We start from the raw sequence: 18,278 nt of genomic DNA, 5'->3' as shown, positions 1-18,278 counted from the left end.
ATATATTATGTATGTTTCTATGTGTATAGCTACGCATACATATCAACTTAATCAAGGACAGAGAACACGTGAGGACAACATCTATATGTATAGTTAGGGATTGTAACTAGCATTGAGTCGTTTCAATCCCCTCAAACATCCCTTTTCTCCTATTATAAAGCCCATTTGTAGAAGAAGTGTCAGGGGGTTATATAAATTTCTTGTTGAAAAATATCTTCCTTATAAGCGAATTTTATGAATAACTATAAGCTGCAGACCAACAACACCAGTGATCAGAAGTGCCCTTGAAAGCAATTGTATCAATTTGGTTACTTGAAGAATGTATTCAAGTTTTAGGTTTGCGCGTCTTCCTAGGCTTGCTACGAAAGTGCGCTATAGGTCTCCTGCCGCTCGCTATTTATTGATCACGACATCTATAGCTATTGCAGGAGCAAAGACTAGTACACTCTATAATGATACCCTAAAATGTGATAAAACTGGTGATACATTCGAAATGGGTTTGTATATTACATCTACAAAAGAGTTGGAAACTGCTCGGAATGGTTTATTACACGAAGAGTCGGTCTCAAAGAGCACTATCAAAAGGTTTTTAGTAAAAGCGTACTACCGTTTGCGTGATAATATCATAGAACCAATACATACGGTTCTTAGGTTTTTTAAGTTGTCTATGATCTTCCTGCCGTTGTTGGTCGCATATCCAATTACATATTTTGGACATACGGTGACGATTTCACGAACGGGATTAAGCGTGAAAAGCACTTCAGGTTCGCTCCTCTGGTATCGCTTGTTTAGGAAGGCATTAGAACTTGCGGGTCCAAGTTTTACCAAGCTGGGCCAGTGGGCAGGGGCTCGTACCGACATATTCCCGGAGGGTCTATGTCTTGAACTAGGAAATCTTCATAGCAACGCGAAGCCACACGCCTTGTCATATACTAAAAAGCAGATTGTTGAGTCACTGGGAGTTGATTCCTTTGATGATGTTTTTGAAGAATTTGTTGAGGATCCAATTGGTTGTGGCGCTATTGCACAGGTTTATGTGGGTAAGGTAAAGGAGAAACTTATCGCGGAAAGGAACCTCGACTTAGGCCCAGAAGGTAATAGATGGTGTGCTGTCAAAGTTGTTCACCCAAATGCTCCAAAGGAGATCAGCAGGGATTTGAAGATCATGACTTTTTTCGCTCGAGCGATAAACGCTTTACCTCATATGGAGTGGCTATCCCTACCTGAAGAAGTTGAGCAGTTCTCCATTCTCATGAAAATGCAGCTTGATTTGCGGATTGAGTGTCACAACCTAGAAAAGTTTAATAAGCATTTTGCGAAGAGCATTGATACCAAATTCCCGCGAGGATTTTTTGAACTAACATCTAGGAGGGTCTTGTTTGAGGAGTATGTGCATGCACTCTCTATGGAGACATTTCTTAGGGTAAAAAATGACCTTGATCAAGAATTATCAAAGTCTGTTAGTGATCCCTTTACTCACTTGTTTCTTCAAATGATGATCCTTGATAACTTTATTCACTCAGACCTGCATGCTGGTAATGTGTTTATACGATTTGTTAAAACGGACAAAAAGAAGACGAAGGTTCTATCCTCTGAGAGTGAGACATTCCAGGTTGTCGATAAGCTAAGAATGATGTACAAAAACAACGATCCAAAATTTGTTGAAACTTTGAGTCAAGTACTAACTGAATATACTCCACAGTTGTGTATCATCGATGTAGGTTTGGTTACAGAGCTCAATGAGCGAAACAGGGTAAATTTCATGGCATTATTCAATGCATTGGCGCGATTTGACGGCTACAGAGCCGGTGAGTTAATGATAGAAAGATCGCGGACTCCAGAAACTGCTATTGAAAAAGAGGTATTCAGTACAAAGGTTGAACACTTGGTGAAAAAGGTTAAACAGAGTGCATTCACATTAGGGTCCGTTTCAATTGGGGATCTTCTTCACCAAGTTCTAACTATGGTGCGTACGCACCACGTAAAAATGGAGGGTGATTTTGTATCTGTGGTAGTAGCTATTATGCTCTTAGAAGGAATAGGTCGCCAGCTTGACCCAGAGTTAGATCTTTTTGCAAGGTTCGTATTTTTTTTGTCTTATTACATGGTGGCGCATTGTCTATGGGCTCCATTCATTGCGAATCGTTACTAACATATAAACTTAAAGCTCTCTTCCACTATTACGTGAATATGGTCTAAGAAGGGAAAATCAAGCCTTCTCTGCTAACGACCAATGGTCCATGATAAAGGTATGGATAGGTCTTGAAGTTTTGCACTTCATGTCGCTGTCCGTCAATCAAATTAACGACCTGGTCAAATCCGACCAATTATGTCCAAGCTACTGAGGACGGTACAAGTACTCTTCCTAATGATTTTAATGCTTAATAACTGGAATATGTGATTAAATAGGATCTTAAGGCGTACGCTTGCATACTTGCTGTTAAAAGAGCATCTTGTGCAGCATTATCTAGCTGCGATCTCTTCATGGGTGTCATTAACCAATGTAGTTCGTTGCACAAATAAAGTATACAATTGGGCTATGCTAGCGTTTCCTAACATTTCCTAATTTACCGTAGCCGCGTCCCTTTGCGGCTTTTGGGGCTAAAAACACATTCTGTACCAAGGTGTAGCACGCACGCACGCACGTTGATGATTGCTTTTATTGCCATGACTGTCGTGCTCACCACGGGTTTCTATTTCCTCCCTTAATCAGTCATGTGATTAAAGAATTTTTTATAAAATGTCATTTATGAACTCTAGCTTGATAGGGGGATTTAATAGCTCGGCATTCATAAAGTATAACGCCTCCGGAACCAACCTTTGAATAACACAGCATCCCACTCGCCACCATAGCAATTTATGAGCTATGAAGTTTGGTAAAACTTTCCCAAATCACCAAGTCCCTGAATGGTCTCACAAATACGTCAATTATAAAGGTTTAAAAAAGACAATCAAACAAATTACCACAATTCAAGCTTCCATATATGAGGAAGAGAATAAAACTGCCAATTCCAATCAAAGTGGTTCAGTTCCAAAGAAAAAAGGAAGTGGCTGGAACTCTGGTGATATTTACTTGAATAACACCGACGTTAAGAAGCTACTTGCATCATTTTTCTTTGCTTTAGACAAGGATATTGAAAAGGTTGATAGTTTTTACAACTCGCAGTTTTTGGAATGTGATCGCAGACTGCGTAAGTTGCTATCTAGTGCCCAATTTACCGAGATTTCTTCCCAGCATTCTTCACTTCGTAATGATAATCGTTTAGGTCTTCCTAATAATTTGAAGATATCCAAAAACGCACAGCATCACTATGGACGTAATGGAATGTCCAATAATAACAGAAGCACGACGGGTTTTTCTGTATCGGATATGATTCCATCCAGCTCAGCGGCTATTTCAGAGGATATTGCGGAAATAATAAGCATATTGATTGAACTTAGATCTCAGTTTCGTAACCTCAAATGGTATGGAGAATTGAACAGACGTGCCTTTACCAAGATTTTGAAGAAGCTCGATAAGAAGGTAGGAACTAAGCAGCAGCATTCTTACTTAAAGGCTAGAATCACGCCTTTAAGTTTTTCAAATGACAGTGATATTGTTTCTCATTTGAGCTTAATAAATGAGATATTAAACAGCATTTCACCTCATCGGAAGGGGGCACAAGGCGGTAAGGGAAATGGTGAAAACTCTATTGTTCCTAGAAGAGGTTCTTCGCCGGTTGATGTTGTGTCGCAGTTAATTGAGGTTGATGATGGTGTTGGCTTAGTGAATGAGCTAATATCTGTTTATCAGTCTACTGATTATATACCCACGAGAGTAGGTGTTGCACTGTTAAACAAGGCAGCGTTGCTGAAGTCTTTCCGTTGTATTGATGAGTTATTGGGGTGTATTCCTACGCTGGGAGATCCTTCCGATATTAGTTCACGTAACTTTTTTCACCATCATGTTATTGCATTGGGCCGGAAGGACAAAAATGTGCTGAGCAACAATAATGACTTGAATGTTTTGTTGTCGGATTCTTTGGACCTCGAGGCTGCCATTTCTCCTGCTTCTCATTTGAGGTTGGTTGGTGCGTTTGGTCCGGATGGTATTAATTCTAAAGACTGGCCCGAGTCTTTGGCTTATGTCCTCGGAAAACTACCAGTGCATTTGAGGACTTACCTACTGCAAAAAGACAACTATAAGAGGACTCCTTTACATTATGCAGCTCAATATGGGCTAGTCGAAGTTACAGGAGTAATTATTTCCTTTCTAAAAGAGTGGGATGTATGGGATCCAAATATCTCAATTGATGATATTGAGATATGGGGTGATTCTGAGCAACTAACACCTTTGCATCTTGCCGTTATTGGGACACACCCTCAAACGATCAAGAAAATGTTATCATATTTGAACCCTGGAGTGACATTGACCACTCCTAGGTTGTTGCACTTAGCTACGCGGCTAAACTCGACTCAATTGCTTGAGTCCCTTTTATCAGCGAAGGGTTTTGATATTGATTATAAGGATCCTGATAATTCAGAGACCGCGTTATATGTGGCTTGTAAGTTGGGCCTATATGATGCTGCGAAGTACTTGATTGAGAAAGGAGCTAACATGGAGATTAGTGAAAAACTTTTTGGATGGACACCAATCTTTGCTGCTGTGGTGGAAGGTTATACTGATATTGTCCAATTGCTTATTTCTCATTCCGCCAAGTATGAACTATTTGATGAAAGCGGCTGGACTCCTATGGAGCATGCTGCACTACGTGGTCACCTGGCTATTGCGGAAATGGTCAGGGTTACCGATAGTGAAACCGTTACGCACCCCAAATTCGCAAGTAATTGGAATAACTTTACGAAAACAGACGAACGGGCCCCTAGGTCAAAATCGATTTGCAGATCAGAAAATGGAACTTCTTCTGATGATAGAGAGTCATGTGCCTCATCCAGTACCGCTAGTATTCCTTACAAGTCTGCTAAATCGTCAACATCGACTGTTGATAAGGTTCCGGAGTCCAATCATTCGAATAACAAGAGAGTAATAAAGAAGCATTTGAATACCACAAAAGTGCCTTCAAAAGAGAACATTTCCGTCAAGTCTGTGAAGTCCTTTGGTCATAACTACTTACAGAAAAACGAATCTTTCATATTGATTACGATGGCAACTAATGATAATAGGGTAAAGGATCCACCTGTTTCTCTAAACACGGTTCCTCTTTCTAATGCACCATCAACCGAACTAGATACTGCATTATCTTTGGAAATATCATGTCCAGAGGATTTGGACCAGCAACCAGTAGTGGTTGACCTACCACTTGACGATAGCAAGGAACCAATTAACTTTAAAGTTCCTTATAGACCCGGCTCTACTACCTACACAATATATTTTGATATTATACCAACATATGGAGACTCGTCGGTTAACTTATACAGTAGAGCTAACGAGGGAGGTAGAGGTACTAATGTAACATCTTACCTAGATGATGGTCCATATCAACACGATGATAGAAAAGATACCGATTATCTAGACGATATCACTCCGGGTGATGGAAGTAATTCTCGCCAATCTCCTAAGAAAAAGATACTCGGCAGAGCGGTGGCATTTTTGGACTCTAAACCGAAAATGTATGGTGTTAACAGAAGACCGATTTCCGAGGAAGTCTCAATCCCCATCATTGGCGGTGAATCAATGGATGTATTGGGAGTTCTTCGTTTTGACTTCTTAATTGTTAATCCATTCTTTCATGATAATGTATCATCAGAAGCTGGAGATACGTACTGGAAATCTCTTGTTTCCACCCGTGTCATAGGTCACCGTGGTCTAGGTAAAAATATGAACTCCGAAAAGTCTCTACAGTTAGGTGAAAACACTGTTGAGTCTTTTATTGCTGCAGCATCGCTTGGTGCTTCATATGTGGAGTTTGACGTTCAGCTCACAAAGGATGATATACCTGTTGTTTACCATGACTTTTTGGTTGCTGAATCAGGTGTTGATATTCCAATGCATGAATTAACGTTAGAGCAGTTCATGGATTTGAACTCTATGGGAAGAGACTCTTCTCTGTTATCTCGTAAGGATGCTCCAGGTACTGGCAACACGAACAGCACTCCCGCAAACCGCCGCAGGCTATCGATTGGTGATGGTTCATCTGAAGCACTGAAGAGATCTGCCATGATGCGTGGTACGGAAGAGCCAACGCGTGATCTTGGAGAAGTCTTTCATGATAGGATGCGACTAACAAAAACCTTCAAGAAGCATGCTTTCAAGGCCAACACTAGAGGACATGCCATCGCTTCGAGTTTTGTTACTTTGCATGAACTTTTCAAGAAAATACCAAAAAACGTCGGTTTCAATATTGAGTGCAAGTATCCAATGGTCGATGAAGCTGAGGAGGAAGAAGTAAGTCCAATAAATGTGGAGTTAAACCACTGGGTTGATACTGTTCTTGAAGTTGTATTCGAAAATGCTAAAGGTCGTGATATCATATTTTCTTCTTTTCAACCAAATGTCTGTATTATGTTGTCACTTAAACAGCCTACCTATCCTATCCTATTTTTGACTGATGCTGGAGTTGCCACGAGATGTGATGCACGCGCTGCATCGCTACAAAATGCTATTTTATTCGCCCATCGGTGGGATCTTTTAGGTATAGTTTCCGCTGCGGCCCCAATTAAGATTGCTCCAAGATTGGCGCAGATTGTTAAATCCAATGGACTTGTTTGTGTTACTTACGGTGCCGAAAATAATGACCCAGAGACTGCGCGGATCCAGATGGATGCAGGGGTAGATGCAGTTATTGTAGACAGCGTTCTAGCCGTGCGCCGTGGGCTTACAAGGAACGCAGAAACTACGGAGAACGTCAAAGCAGAAGAATAATGCAGCGCAGGCTCATGGAAAATAAAGTGCTTTCTAAAATACATATATAGGTATATATATATATAGATGCACAGTCCAGATTACTAAATTAGCCATAAAACTACTCGAATAAGTGAATACTAAAGAGAAAAATTATTTTTTTCGGTGTTTTGTATTTTTATGCAAACCTAAAGGTGCAATCCATCTCCCATTCACAAATAGAAATTGCGCTTGGAGGCACCTAAGAAAAAGCTCACTTCATATCAGCATACTTAAACGGAGAGAACTTTAATAGTTGAAAAAAAAAAAAATCTTTTTACTCCCTTGAAATGTCTACAACCCAAAAAATACGCACTCAACGGCCCCCATGGTAACCAGTGCCAGCTAGTAAATCAACCAGAAGCCATTCCACGTGCAAATCATATCATAATATTGTCACGGATAACCGCTTTCCGCCCAGCAGACCGCGCTCCGAGCTACCGGCACTACCGCCAGCACGGCGCGGCAGCTCCTCCAATTCGAGCATCTTTTCCGTAGATAACTGCTGGCTTAGAAGATCACTGATCAAGTGCTTCCCCTCTTCCCGTGGCGTGAAAATCTGTAAAGATTTGGTTTGCGCCACTTCGTTCACATGATGATAGTCATCAGGGAAAGCCTGGATATGTTCAACAACCAGACCGTGTAATTGGAGGAATTTCATCACAGTAACATTAGAAACTGCTAGGGGAATGTTTGACACCACTATACTATGCATTTTAAAAAAAAAAATGAATTTTTTTTATTATTATTCTGGGAGCTGCCGGAATAACTTAGTGTGATTAAATGAATCCAAATCAAGAGATATTTTCTGTTTTATACACTTATTACCAGTAGTAGTTCTAATAGCCGAAACCTATTTATAAGGTCGTCGAAGCTTGATTATATGTTTTTCGTTTTACTAGTCCCTTGCCTTCCTCTGCCACCCTTAAATTCTTAATCTTCTATCCAATGCGACGGACTACGGGACTCATTAGTGACACTAAAGATTGTAAATCAAAGGAGCGTTTTGCCCATGATCACGGACGACGCAAACGCAAAGACCACAGGCTAGTCGGACATGCGGGATAACTAACGTTTTTTGCTATATATACTCGGACGAATTGAAAGTATAAAAAAATTAAAAACAAAATTGGGTGATTTTATTATTAATATCTTTTGATCGTTCCAAGGGGCACACGTTTATAGCAATGTTTCGCCTAGTGCACAGCGAGCAATTGAGCACCCCGTTTGAACTGTGTCTACTACATGTAGTTCGTGAGCCGCTAGATCCGGGTTACACTCCACAATGTCGAGCGCAACCAAATTTCCTGTTTCGGCAATACGCTCAACTATGAATAGACCTTCACGTAGAGTCAATCCTCCCCTGACTGGAGTTCCAGTGGCAGGGACGTACATCGGATCGATGGCATCAACATCATAACTGACCATTACAGGGCCCTTTCCGCCAGGGTTGACGGCCTCTAGTGCCATCTCTATAACTTTATTAATTCCGTACCTGTCTACATGGTACATGGAAAAGGCAGTTATTCCTAGATTGCGTAGAATGGCTTTTTCCTCGGTGTCTACGTCACGTAGACCGATATAAGCAATTTTTTCGGGACGTAGTTTGCCAGGGACCCAATTAAAGGGACTAGGCCAGCAATCACGTTTCATATTTAGAAGAAAGGACACAGGACAGCCATGTAGATTTCCGGATTCAGTACAGTCCACGGTGTTAATGTCGGCGTGGGCGTCTACCCAGATAACACCCACGTCGGGGTACTGTTCCATCACGCCTGACACTGTACCAATGGCTATTGAGTGGTCTCCACCCAAAGTCACGACCATAGTTTCCTTGGCGGCTGCCTCATGTACAGCCTTATAGATTTTTTCGGTGGCTTCTCCTACAATTGTAGGATTGCGCGCTTTGCCAATTACTTCAGCCTCGGATAATTTGCGCTTCTCGTAGTCGCATCCCTCGAGGGGCTCAGAGATTTCTACCTCCCAGCCCTCAGTCTCAATACCTTCTTTTAGGCCTTGGCGCATGAGGTACTTAGGACCATCTTCAACGCCAGATTTGCCTTGTCCACCACTAAAGGGGGCCAAAACAACGGTAGCCTGTTTCTTTTTGAAGTATCTATATTCAATTCCTGCCGACATGATTGCTGTTCTTGGTAAGAGCTGCTATAGTATTAGTTAAGTTATGCTGTTCTTAAATAAATCTATTTGCACACTGGGACCGAACGTTGTTCTTACAATAGCAGCCGCGTGGCCGAGAGGCTCGAAATAGCAGCGCCATTCAACGTCCGCAATCTCAACACCCAGACACCCTGTTATCATGAAACCAAACTGTAACGTGTAGGTCTGTTTATAGAGAGCGTATTTTTTATTAGGAGCAGTCCGATCAGTGTATTTGATTCCTTCTGCAACTTCACTTTCGCCTATTCTACTGGTCTGAACATAATAACCCAAGCTTAATGTCGTCCACATCTACAGCGCCGACGCATACATCGACTCCTACTTGTCCTGGGGGAAAATGTCACATGCCGACCGATACTGGCGGCACCGCCATTCTAATTGGGGTACTTGTTCCGCTCGCTATCATCGCGCTCGGTCTGGGAATTGTTGTCTATAAGGTATGGAAACGTAATAAGCGAGAAGCTCTAGAAGACTACGATCCAAACTTCGTGGGGGACGCCGAATTCGTTCCGGTTTTCGTCGGCGGGGGACATTACCCGGCTTCTGTTCCAGCCGCATATCCTTCTAATCACGATTTCCATGACTGGAAGGAGGAAGCAAGTATGGAGCGGTATACTAATAAGCGGGAATAAGCTATGCTACGCGAGAGGTCCAAAATAATGCTAATATGTAGTCCTTAGATAAAAGAACGTTTTGTTATGAATGGTTATAACCGACAAAAACGGTTAGGTAGTGGTAGACTAGAGCACTGAAGTGCGTGTACTTTTAATTTTTTTTGTTCGTTTTAATTTTATTTATAAGTCATCATAGTTAAAATATGGTGAAGACCCTAGGCGAGTGCTATTTTCCGATTCTTATGTCACAGGACGTTGGTATTTCTACTGCTATGAACAATACAATAGTTCTTGAAGATCTAGAGGAGGCTAGTGATAACAGTAACAGTGGGGATGACTGTAAGGCAGATTCCTCAGAGGTAGTACTGCAGCCATGGATTGAAGAGCCAGTAGTCCCGCCATATGTCGTGCGGAATATGGCCGTGCTTTCGCGGGTATTTGAATCTATAAGCGGTAAGGATAAGATGGCAAAAATAGCGAAATGTATGCTGGACTTGTTGAGACAGTATGTGTCGCGAAAACGTCGGTGGGTGGTGAGTGTTGAGCGTGATTCGCTTGCGCAGTTATCCAAGCTGCTGGAATCGTGGAACCTCCGGTTGATTCTGAGCAGGCCAGGTCTTCTGCTGCGGGTGTTTGCGGCGAGGGCTGCACGCGAACTGGAAACTAAAAGTGTGGGGGTATGTGACACTCTTTCAACTTTTCGGCAGGTTATGCGATGTGGTAATTCGCCTTTCCTGATAGTGGACTTTTATCGCAAGATTCGCAAGACTTGGGCCGAAGCGAAAAATACTGGGAACTTCTTGGAAGTGGTGAACCGCCTATGGATGAACCAGGCGACACTAACGGATGTGCTGTTTCTGTACTATGCGATAACGGATGAGATGTCATTACTCCACAAGATGGGCGTTTGGTCACATGAGCCGACTAAGAAGTTTGTCGACCGCCATGGTGTGCTCTCATGGGAATTTGATATCTTACTATCTTTGAAAAACGCATGGTTCTCACTGCAGGAGCTGAATGCGGAGTATTCAGATCTCCAGATACAGCTACAAGTCCTCCAGCGGTCATGGGCGTTGTCGCAGCAGTTGCATTCGGATAAAAGAGGTGCGAAGTCGGCTACCAGTACCACTGTGACGACGCAGCTAATGCGCGATTTACGTGTTGGTCCCTCGCAAAGCGAGATAGTGGCCGCCAGATTAGCGCAGCTGCGCAAAAAGCGTCGCATAGTGTACTTGGACCTAGGGCGTCTCACATTTGATTTAATGGCTAACAGCACAGACGTTTTTGAAATTCAGATACCACCTGGCACCTACAGTGCGCTGTCATTATGTTCCGGTGTTATTGGTTTCGCTAAGCTTTGGTTGCTAGCGAAAGCAGATATGATACAGGCTGCCTCAGAAAATTAGATAAAGCCTAGTAGTTATTCCCCATCCAAATTGAACCTATATATATGTAAATATACCTATGTAGTAATTACATGTGTCAGCAGAGCATGGGCCTGTGTCTGTCTAATTTTGTCAGGAATAATAGTAATAACAAAGAGCACTTACCACTCACTCTCACCTTGCGACTTTTGGAATGCATAATCCTTGTTATTGATGGTCGCTATCCCATCTTTCAGATTGCACTTCCATTTATTTTTAACCCTAAGCACTTTTTCATATAAGCACAACATGATATTCACGTCTTTACCATCGCCTTCTTCTCCAAAATTCACGTACTCATCATCCGAATCATCCAGATCGCTGTTAATCTCGTCTGTCTCCAGAAGTGCTGATTTCTTGGCTTGCTTGGCCTGCTGCTTCAGTTGCTCTGCTATGTCACCTTCTGGGTCATCTAAGGTTAATTCCATTGTCTGCTTCAGCTCCTTGGTGTCATCTCTGTCTCCCTGGCCTTGCGAACCGTTATTCACAGATGCAGCCTGCTCCATGGTACTTAAATCATTAGAGTCTTCTTTTATCATCATTCCGGGGATCTGCAGATTGCTACTATTTGCTCCATTGCTGTTGTCTGTCGACACATGTGCTTGAGTTAAACTACCGACAGGCGCCTTTACCCTATCGCCACGATGCGCTTGGTCAATCGTCTCAGGGTCCCAAGTAAACCTAGCTACACGTGATTCGCTAAGCTTTAATTGCCATATTCTCCTCAAATCCTGTAAAGTCTGTTCATCTATCCCTGCATTTTCAAAGTCCTGTCTGACCTCATTAATTACATCTTCCACAACCTCCTCGTACACCTTAGCTGCTTCAATATTTGACATTCGTGGTATAAAAGTGCTTTTCTGACTTCCTCGATCAATCCCACTCGTTGCAGACGGTTTTACTCACGGTATTTTTTCACTTGACCGTAGTTCTCAAGCAAAAGTTCTTAATTCAAACAAATTTCGGCAGTCAGGAGTTTATGCATCCGTACACCCCATACTTTTGAAGCCACTTCACTACCAATCAGCCAGCTTATCAGACCAATTTGCCAGGTATTCACCTGGAAAAAATCTGTCCTTCCATTATATTGTTCTCTGGTCCTTTTATAATCCTTTTTAAATGAAAAAAGCTTCCATTCTCCTGTGAGGCTCCAAAACCCGTTGAAAACTCTTCAATCCTTTGTTAAATCGTTGATTTTAAAGATGTCCTAAATAAAAAAATTACGCGCCGTCGGTATGTTAAATAATACACACTCTTACATAAACTCTGGAAGTATAAGGCAATCTCTTTTTAAAATCGTGTAAGGAGGATGGCTATGTCTAGGACGCACTCATCTCCAAGAACTACGATGCTTGGTGAAATACCAACCAATACCAATATTCGGATTAATGACACGAAACTAAAATTAACACACTCTCCCGCCCGTTCTGCTGCAGGTAATGAAAATGAGGTTAGTGATAATGATCAACCTCCTATGAAACGTATAAAAATGGACAGTATACCAATTCTAACGCGGCCTGATGGTATTGGTATGGTATCTTCTCCGGAACCGATTGAAATGCTGGATGGTGCAGAGAACTTTCAGTTAACTAGTCCCATAAGAAGGTCTCATAATAATGCAGCACATGATCAGGATCATGTGGATCAACAAGACATGCTAGATATTCAGGATGATATAAAAAAGGCGGATACTACAGCGTTTGAAGATACTGAGGTGGGAGGTTTTGAAAAGATGACTCCGATCAAGGCGATGGCTGAAAGTGTGCCTAAGAACCTTAGTGAGGAGCTTCATAAGATGCAGGATGTCGAAGTCTGCGAAGGAGAGTCTGCTACCAACAAGGATGGGGATATTCAAGGTACTTTAGAGGTTACTGGGGACGATTGGGTTCGCCTTGGCAAGATCCTTGAAAGGAAAAACGAAAAGATACAGCAACTAACTAAGGATGTTCGCGAGGTACAGGATCAACTCTGGGAACTTACTAAGTCCAAGGAGTCCCTGGAGGTTTCATACTGTATGCAAGGAGAAAAGCTGAGGGAATTGAAGCAGATTGGAAGCAGTTATGAAGAGCTAGTACAGAAGTTTGATGAAGCGACGAATTTGAAAGAGGCTCTAGAAGCAAAGGCTGAGAGACTTCGGGCTCGCGGATTGGAGCTGAAGAATGAGTTGACAATGGCAATGCAGAACTCGCAGATATTGAAGGAGAAGTACGAGGCGCAGGCGGCTAAAAATGAGGAGTTGGAACAGCAAGTCTCAAGCAACGCGGAGATAATTGAGACCTATCAGGACAGGTTGAAGCACTCAGAAGCTGAGCTCGATGGCATGAAAATAGAGATTGATGAGCTGAACGAAAAGCTTGCTACTGCAGAAGAGCAAATGGTAAACTATGAGGATAAAGTCAAGGAAGAGCAAGCTAGGGCTCAAGAATTGGAAGCAAGCCTTGCAGAAAAAGCGCAACAGGTAGAAGAGTTGAACAAGACTATCGCTCAGTCGAAAGATGCGAGAGACAAGTCTTCCTCAGAGTTGCAAACCAAGATTGAAGAACTAAACAAAGAAAACAGCATATTGGAGAGGGAATACAGCAAACTGCTAAAAGATTACGAGGTTGAGACTAAAGAACTAGGCAGCCAAATTGCTAAGCTAACAGAGGAATTGGCATCAACCAATGCCAACAGCGAAAAGTATGCAAATGACCTAGAAAACCTACAAGTTCAAAACTCCGACTTGCAATCGCACGTAAACGAACTAGAGGCGCAATTAGAAGAATCAAATAACGAGGTTGTCAGCAAGCAGGGAGAAATAAGTGAACTAACAGGCATGCTTCAGGAACTGCGTGAATCCGAAAAATACCTCCAAGAAACTATTAACAACAATGAGCAGCTCGTAGCGGATATTCAGGCAAAGCTTGCTAAAAAGGAAGAAGAATTGAAGCTCCAGCACGCTGAATACGAAAGTGTGCTGTTCAAAAACGGTAATATGGAGGCAGAGCATCTCGCTGAGCTTGAACAGCTCCACGAAAACATGGCGAAGTTCCAAGGTATGATCGAATCTCTCAGCGCTGAAAACGACAGTCTCAAAGAGAAACTCTCTTCCTCGAAACAGCCCGCGGCCCCTCAAAGCAATCCATCTTCTCCACAGCAATCTAATACCCAGCTCCAAGAACGCATCACCGCTCTCGAAGCTCAACTCGCTGAAAAAGACAAAGATACAAACCAGCGTCTCCAAATGCTTGCGGAAGACCTTTACATACAATATTCCTCGAAGCACGAGCAGAAAGTCAAAATGCTAAAGAAAAGCTACGAAACAAAATACCAAGAGTCAATGGATAAGCTTCAGCTAGAGAATTCTGCACTTGCAGACGAAGTTGCACAATTACAGAAAAAAATGGAGATAGAGCGTCGTGAAAAACAAGAACTCATCAACCTCCTCGACAAATAGCATCGCCTTTGCTGGAATATTCATATTCAACATTTAGAGCAATAATTTTATATAGCCGACTGGTATTAAATGACCAATATGACTGTTCGTTAATAATGACATGATTATGTCTAGCGCAACACGAAAAGGTCATACGGTTTTTTGGTTATATTCTTCATACCAATCACGCCTTAGACGAAAGGAAAACACCAATACTTAAATTGTGAATTAAAGTCCCTTCAAATATTTTGAAAAGCTTTCTTATAGTATAAAGTGGTACTTAATTGCAGTTTTATTCGTCAATTCCCAAATTTTAAGGAAATTATACCTTTCAAAAGCAAGTCTTTTTTCAACAAAAGCACTTTCCAGGGGAATCCCTTATTGCGCTAAAGTGTGGAATTTTGGAAGATCGGAAAATCTTTTTGAAAAACAATCAAGCTGTAGTTATTGAAGATATTGATTGTGGTGATTTTTATTAGGTCTAAGGGCGGGTATTCTTTTTCAGTTTGGGATTGTTAGGTGATATTGTTGGTAAGGATAGACTTCCAATCGCTGCGAGTAAAATAAAAATAAAAATAAAAATAAAAAAGCTTTAAAGATGGAAGTGGAGTCTGAAGCAGCAAGTCGTTCTATATCCAATACTTCGACTTTGCAGCTGCTAGTTAACTATGATAAATTTATTGCAGAACGCGACAAATCCATTGAGACAATAGAGAAGATCGCAGAAGCGGATACTGCTCGTCCTAGTTACGATGACCTGTACAAAGAAAACGTAAGACTTCGGATGCAAGTTCATGAGTGTAACGAAGAGATTGCATCCTTAAAACTGATAGTTAGTCAGTTGAGTTCCGATAAAAGAACAGAAATAACCAAACTGGAGCAAAGGGATTATAAGGAATTCTCCCCAGCAGACAGAGCCATCTCGTTGCCTCCTAGGTCCGCTAACAGGAGGAAGAACTTGAAGCATTTAAGTTTACACACCCTTGGACGGCTTTCAAATGAAAGCTTACCAGCTAATACTAAAGGTGGACCAAGTGAGTTAACGAATGGGTCCGTATTACGGGGGTTGCCAACTAGTAAGTCCGCTGAGATACATCCTTGTACTAAGTCCTTGATGGATGAGAAACGTATGACTCCTCAGAGCAAACCGGTTTCAAGGTCTAGTTCTTCATACTCGAATACCTTAGGAAGTCCGGCCACCTCTGTTGTCTACAGGACATCTAGGATATCAATTGCCTCCCCGGTAAGATCTGCTTTACCATCGAAGCCTTCTTCAGCGTACCCTTCGGAGCCTCCTCCTTCTTTGTCACCAGATGAGGGGGAAGGATTGCGGTCTCCACTCCGAGTCGGTGGTTCTTCAGAACAGATAAACGGGGACACTAACATTCTTCACAATACACCACCCCCTTCGGCTGGTAAGGACGTTTCAGACTCTAATTCGAAGTATCTGGCTTCAGAATGTAATCTATCAGCCAGTGTTGCAGGTACTTCTCCAGGTGCACCGCAGGAAAATGAGGAGGAGGAAAACAGGAGCTTCTCTGTTGATATCAGCGATTACCATACGGATAATGAATCTGTAGTATCAAAGGAAACTTATGGTGAAGGAAGTCAACACAGTAGAAGTATTGTGGAATCTTCAGAGTTAATTGAGGCCAAGACCTCTGATCTTGTGGATTCCTCAGAATTAATTGAGGCAAAAACATCGGATGTTGAGAGCTCTAAAGAGTCATTTGAACCCTGTGACAATGTTGTACAAACTCCGATTACGAGCCCTTTTCCGCATGGGCATACGTTAGCTTCATCGATTCCCGTCATGAATGTAACCTCGCCTCCTTCATCTACAAACATTTCAATGGCTGCAGGGAAGTCTGCAACACCAGTAGGAAGTTCAACAACTCCATCTGGTATTAGTCAAAATAATTGGGAATCTGATATACCGCTGTTTGTCCAGCCAAATGAACTAATAACTGTCAAGATTGTAGTGACCAGTACACTATATCACGACCTGGAAAGTAACGCAAACATACTATTTAGCGTTATTGACAAAAAGTCGGGCAAGGAGATGTTTAAATTCGCCAAAACTATAGATGATGTTATTGAACTAAATAATAACATCAGCCAATTTATGGAACTCTTACAAATACCACCTTTACCTGATAAGCAATCCTTCCAAACAAGCATCCCAATAAAAGTTGACTCTAGAAGAGAAAAATTGAACGATTATTTCTCAATGTTATTATATGTTCATCCATTGCCTATTAATGTGGGACTATTAATCTCTAAGTTTATAAGCACGGATCCAGTAATGAACCCAGTGCTAGGGGATTTTCTGAAAGAAGGAACTCTATTACTTCGGAAATCGAAAACATTGGGATCGAATTCTACATGGCGTGTCAGGTACTGTACTGTGGATGGTAATGTTATGAATCTATGTGATAAATCAATCGTTACTGATAGCATAAAATTGTGCAATAGCACAATTGAGTTACAAGCCAATCTACCGGATGATAAACACGGTACTAAAAATGGTTTTATCGTAACTGAACATAAAAAGAGTGGTCTGTCGAGTTCAACTAAATATTACCTATGTGCCGAAACGGCAAAGGAGCGCGAGCAGTGGGTAAGCGTGTTAACTACTATTTGTGAATCTCCAGCTACTCATTCAATGCTTACCGTTAATCCTAAATCAGAGGCTTCTAGTTTAATGGATCATGCAAGTGTTAGTGATTCAAGTTATGTTGGCCCAATAGCTAATTTGGAAGTCCTAGATGTGTCGTCGCCAACCAAAGTCACGGATGGAACGTCTGCTTTAGCATCTCCAGAAGATGATAAAGACACGAAAAGACGGCGAAAGAAGTCGTTTTTCCCATTTAAGAAGCTTGGAACATCATCGCAATTCCCTTACAGTTCTGGCAATGATAGTATTTCAATCTTTTCTCAAGATGATGCTCCAAGTATGCTTGCATCTACAACTGAAACAACAATTGCAAAGTCCTTACAGTCAATGGACCTAGCTGCACCCTCTAAAGCAGTTTTTGGTATAGATTTAAAGACGTGTTTACAATTAAGTTCCCAAGTATATCAAGGTCAGTATGAAATACCAAGTGTCGTTTACCGTTGTCTAGAATATCTATACAAACATCGGGCACTTTACGAGGAAGGTATTTTTAGACTAAGCGGATCCAGTTTACTGATCAAGACCTTGCAGGAACAGTTTGACAGAGATTATGATGTGGATTTATGCACCTATAATGAAAACGTGTCTGTGACACCTGGGGAAGAGAATCAAGGTGGTGTTTTTGTTGATGTGAATACTGTTACAGGGCTTCTGAAACTGTACTTCAGGAAGTTACCACATATGATATTTGGGGACGACTCATATATTGAATTCAAAAAGATTGTAGATACTTTTGGTGGTGTTGATGACAAACTTGTCGCACTGAAATTTAAAGCTTTAATTGCCTCTGGTAAAATACCGAAAGAAAATGTTTCACTAATGTATGTGTTATTTGAACTACTGGTGAAAATTAATGACAATTGTGAAATCAATAAAATGAATTTAAGAAACCTCTGTATCGTTTTTTCACCAACTTTAAACATCCCTGTGAACATCTTACAACCATTTATTTTGGACTTTAGTTGCATCTTCCAAGATAAACAACCAGCGACAGATCGGCAGACCGTTGACGTACATATTCCGCAATTATAACGGCAATCCTTTCTTAAATAAATAAACGATTCTTTAATAATTAATACTTTATTGTGGC

General features: G+C 41.6%; 9 protein-coding genes across 9 annotated transcripts; 6 read left to right on the top strand and 3 right to left on the bottom strand.

Moving 5' to 3' along the window:
* Positions 1-319: 319 nt before the first annotated feature.
* On the top strand, positions 320-2,345 carry CQD1 (Cqd1p; the record flags this gene model as incomplete). Its single annotated transcript, XM_018131482.1, has 2 exons — positions 320-2,079; positions 2,168-2,345. 2 exons carry the CDS (start codon positions 320-322, stop codon positions 2,343-2,345), a joined length of 1,938 nt encoding a protein of 645 aa, XP_017986630.1.
* Positions 2,346-2,866: 521 nt separating this feature from the next.
* On the top strand, positions 2,867-6,862 carry GDE1 (glycerophosphocholine phosphodiesterase; the record flags this gene model as incomplete). Its single annotated transcript, XM_018131483.1, has 1 exon — positions 2,867-6,862. The coding sequence occupies one exon, from the start codon at positions 2,867-2,869 to the stop codon at positions 6,860-6,862; it is 3,996 nt and encodes a 1,331-aa protein (XP_017986629.1).
* A 403-nt stretch (positions 6,863-7,265) lies between these two features.
* AW171_hschr31473 (HCL519Wp) lies at positions 7,266-7,595 on the bottom strand (the record flags this gene model as incomplete). Its single annotated transcript, XM_018131484.1, has 1 exon — positions 7,266-7,595. The coding sequence occupies one exon, from the start codon at positions 7,593-7,595 to the stop codon at positions 7,266-7,268; it is 330 nt and encodes a 109-aa protein (XP_017986628.1).
* A 464-nt stretch (positions 7,596-8,059) lies between these two features.
* On the bottom strand, positions 8,060-9,019 carry CAR1 (arginase; the record flags this gene model as incomplete). Its single annotated transcript, XM_018131485.1, has 1 exon — positions 8,060-9,019. One exon carries the CDS (start codon positions 9,017-9,019, stop codon positions 8,060-8,062), a length of 960 nt encoding a protein of 319 aa, XP_017986627.1.
* Positions 9,020-9,336: 317 nt separating this feature from the next.
* On the top strand, positions 9,337-9,690 carry AW171_hschr31471 (HCL521Cp; the record flags this gene model as incomplete). Its single annotated transcript, XM_018131486.1, has 1 exon — positions 9,337-9,690. The coding sequence occupies one exon, from the start codon at positions 9,337-9,339 to the stop codon at positions 9,688-9,690; it is 354 nt and encodes a 117-aa protein (XP_017986626.1).
* Positions 9,691-9,875: 185 nt separating this feature from the next.
* On the top strand, positions 9,876-11,078 carry PEX25 (Pex25p; the record flags this gene model as incomplete). The annotated part of the gene is made up of 1 exon (XM_018131487.1): positions 9,876-11,078. One exon carries the CDS (start codon positions 9,876-9,878, stop codon positions 11,076-11,078), a length of 1,203 nt encoding a protein of 400 aa, XP_017986625.1.
* Positions 11,079-11,218: 140 nt separating this feature from the next.
* Positions 11,219-11,935, bottom strand: TOA1 (transcription initiation factor IIA large subunit; the record flags this gene model as incomplete). Its single annotated transcript, XM_018131488.1, has 1 exon — positions 11,219-11,935. One exon carries the CDS (start codon positions 11,933-11,935, stop codon positions 11,219-11,221), a length of 717 nt encoding a protein of 238 aa, XP_017986624.1.
* A 470-nt stretch (positions 11,936-12,405) lies between these two features.
* SLK19 (Slk19p) lies at positions 12,406-14,532 on the top strand (the record flags this gene model as incomplete). The annotated part of the gene is made up of 1 exon (XM_018131489.1): positions 12,406-14,532. One exon carries the CDS (start codon positions 12,406-12,408, stop codon positions 14,530-14,532), a length of 2,127 nt encoding a protein of 708 aa, XP_017986623.1.
* A 577-nt stretch (positions 14,533-15,109) lies between these two features.
* Positions 15,110-18,220, top strand: BEM3 (GTPase-activating protein BEM3; the record flags this gene model as incomplete). Its single annotated transcript, XM_018131490.1, has 1 exon — positions 15,110-18,220. One exon carries the CDS (start codon positions 15,110-15,112, stop codon positions 18,218-18,220), a length of 3,111 nt encoding a protein of 1,036 aa, XP_017986622.1.
* Between the last annotated feature and the right edge of the window lie 58 nt (positions 18,221-18,278).

This window comes from Eremothecium sinecaudum, chromosome III (genome assembly GCF_001548555.1).
Source record: "Eremothecium sinecaudum strain ATCC 58844 chromosome III, complete sequence".
NCBI classification, from domain to species: Eukaryota; Fungi; Ascomycota; class Saccharomycetes; order Saccharomycetales; family Saccharomycetaceae; genus Eremothecium; species Eremothecium sinecaudum.
This window is presented reverse-complemented; position numbering and strand designations above follow the sequence as displayed.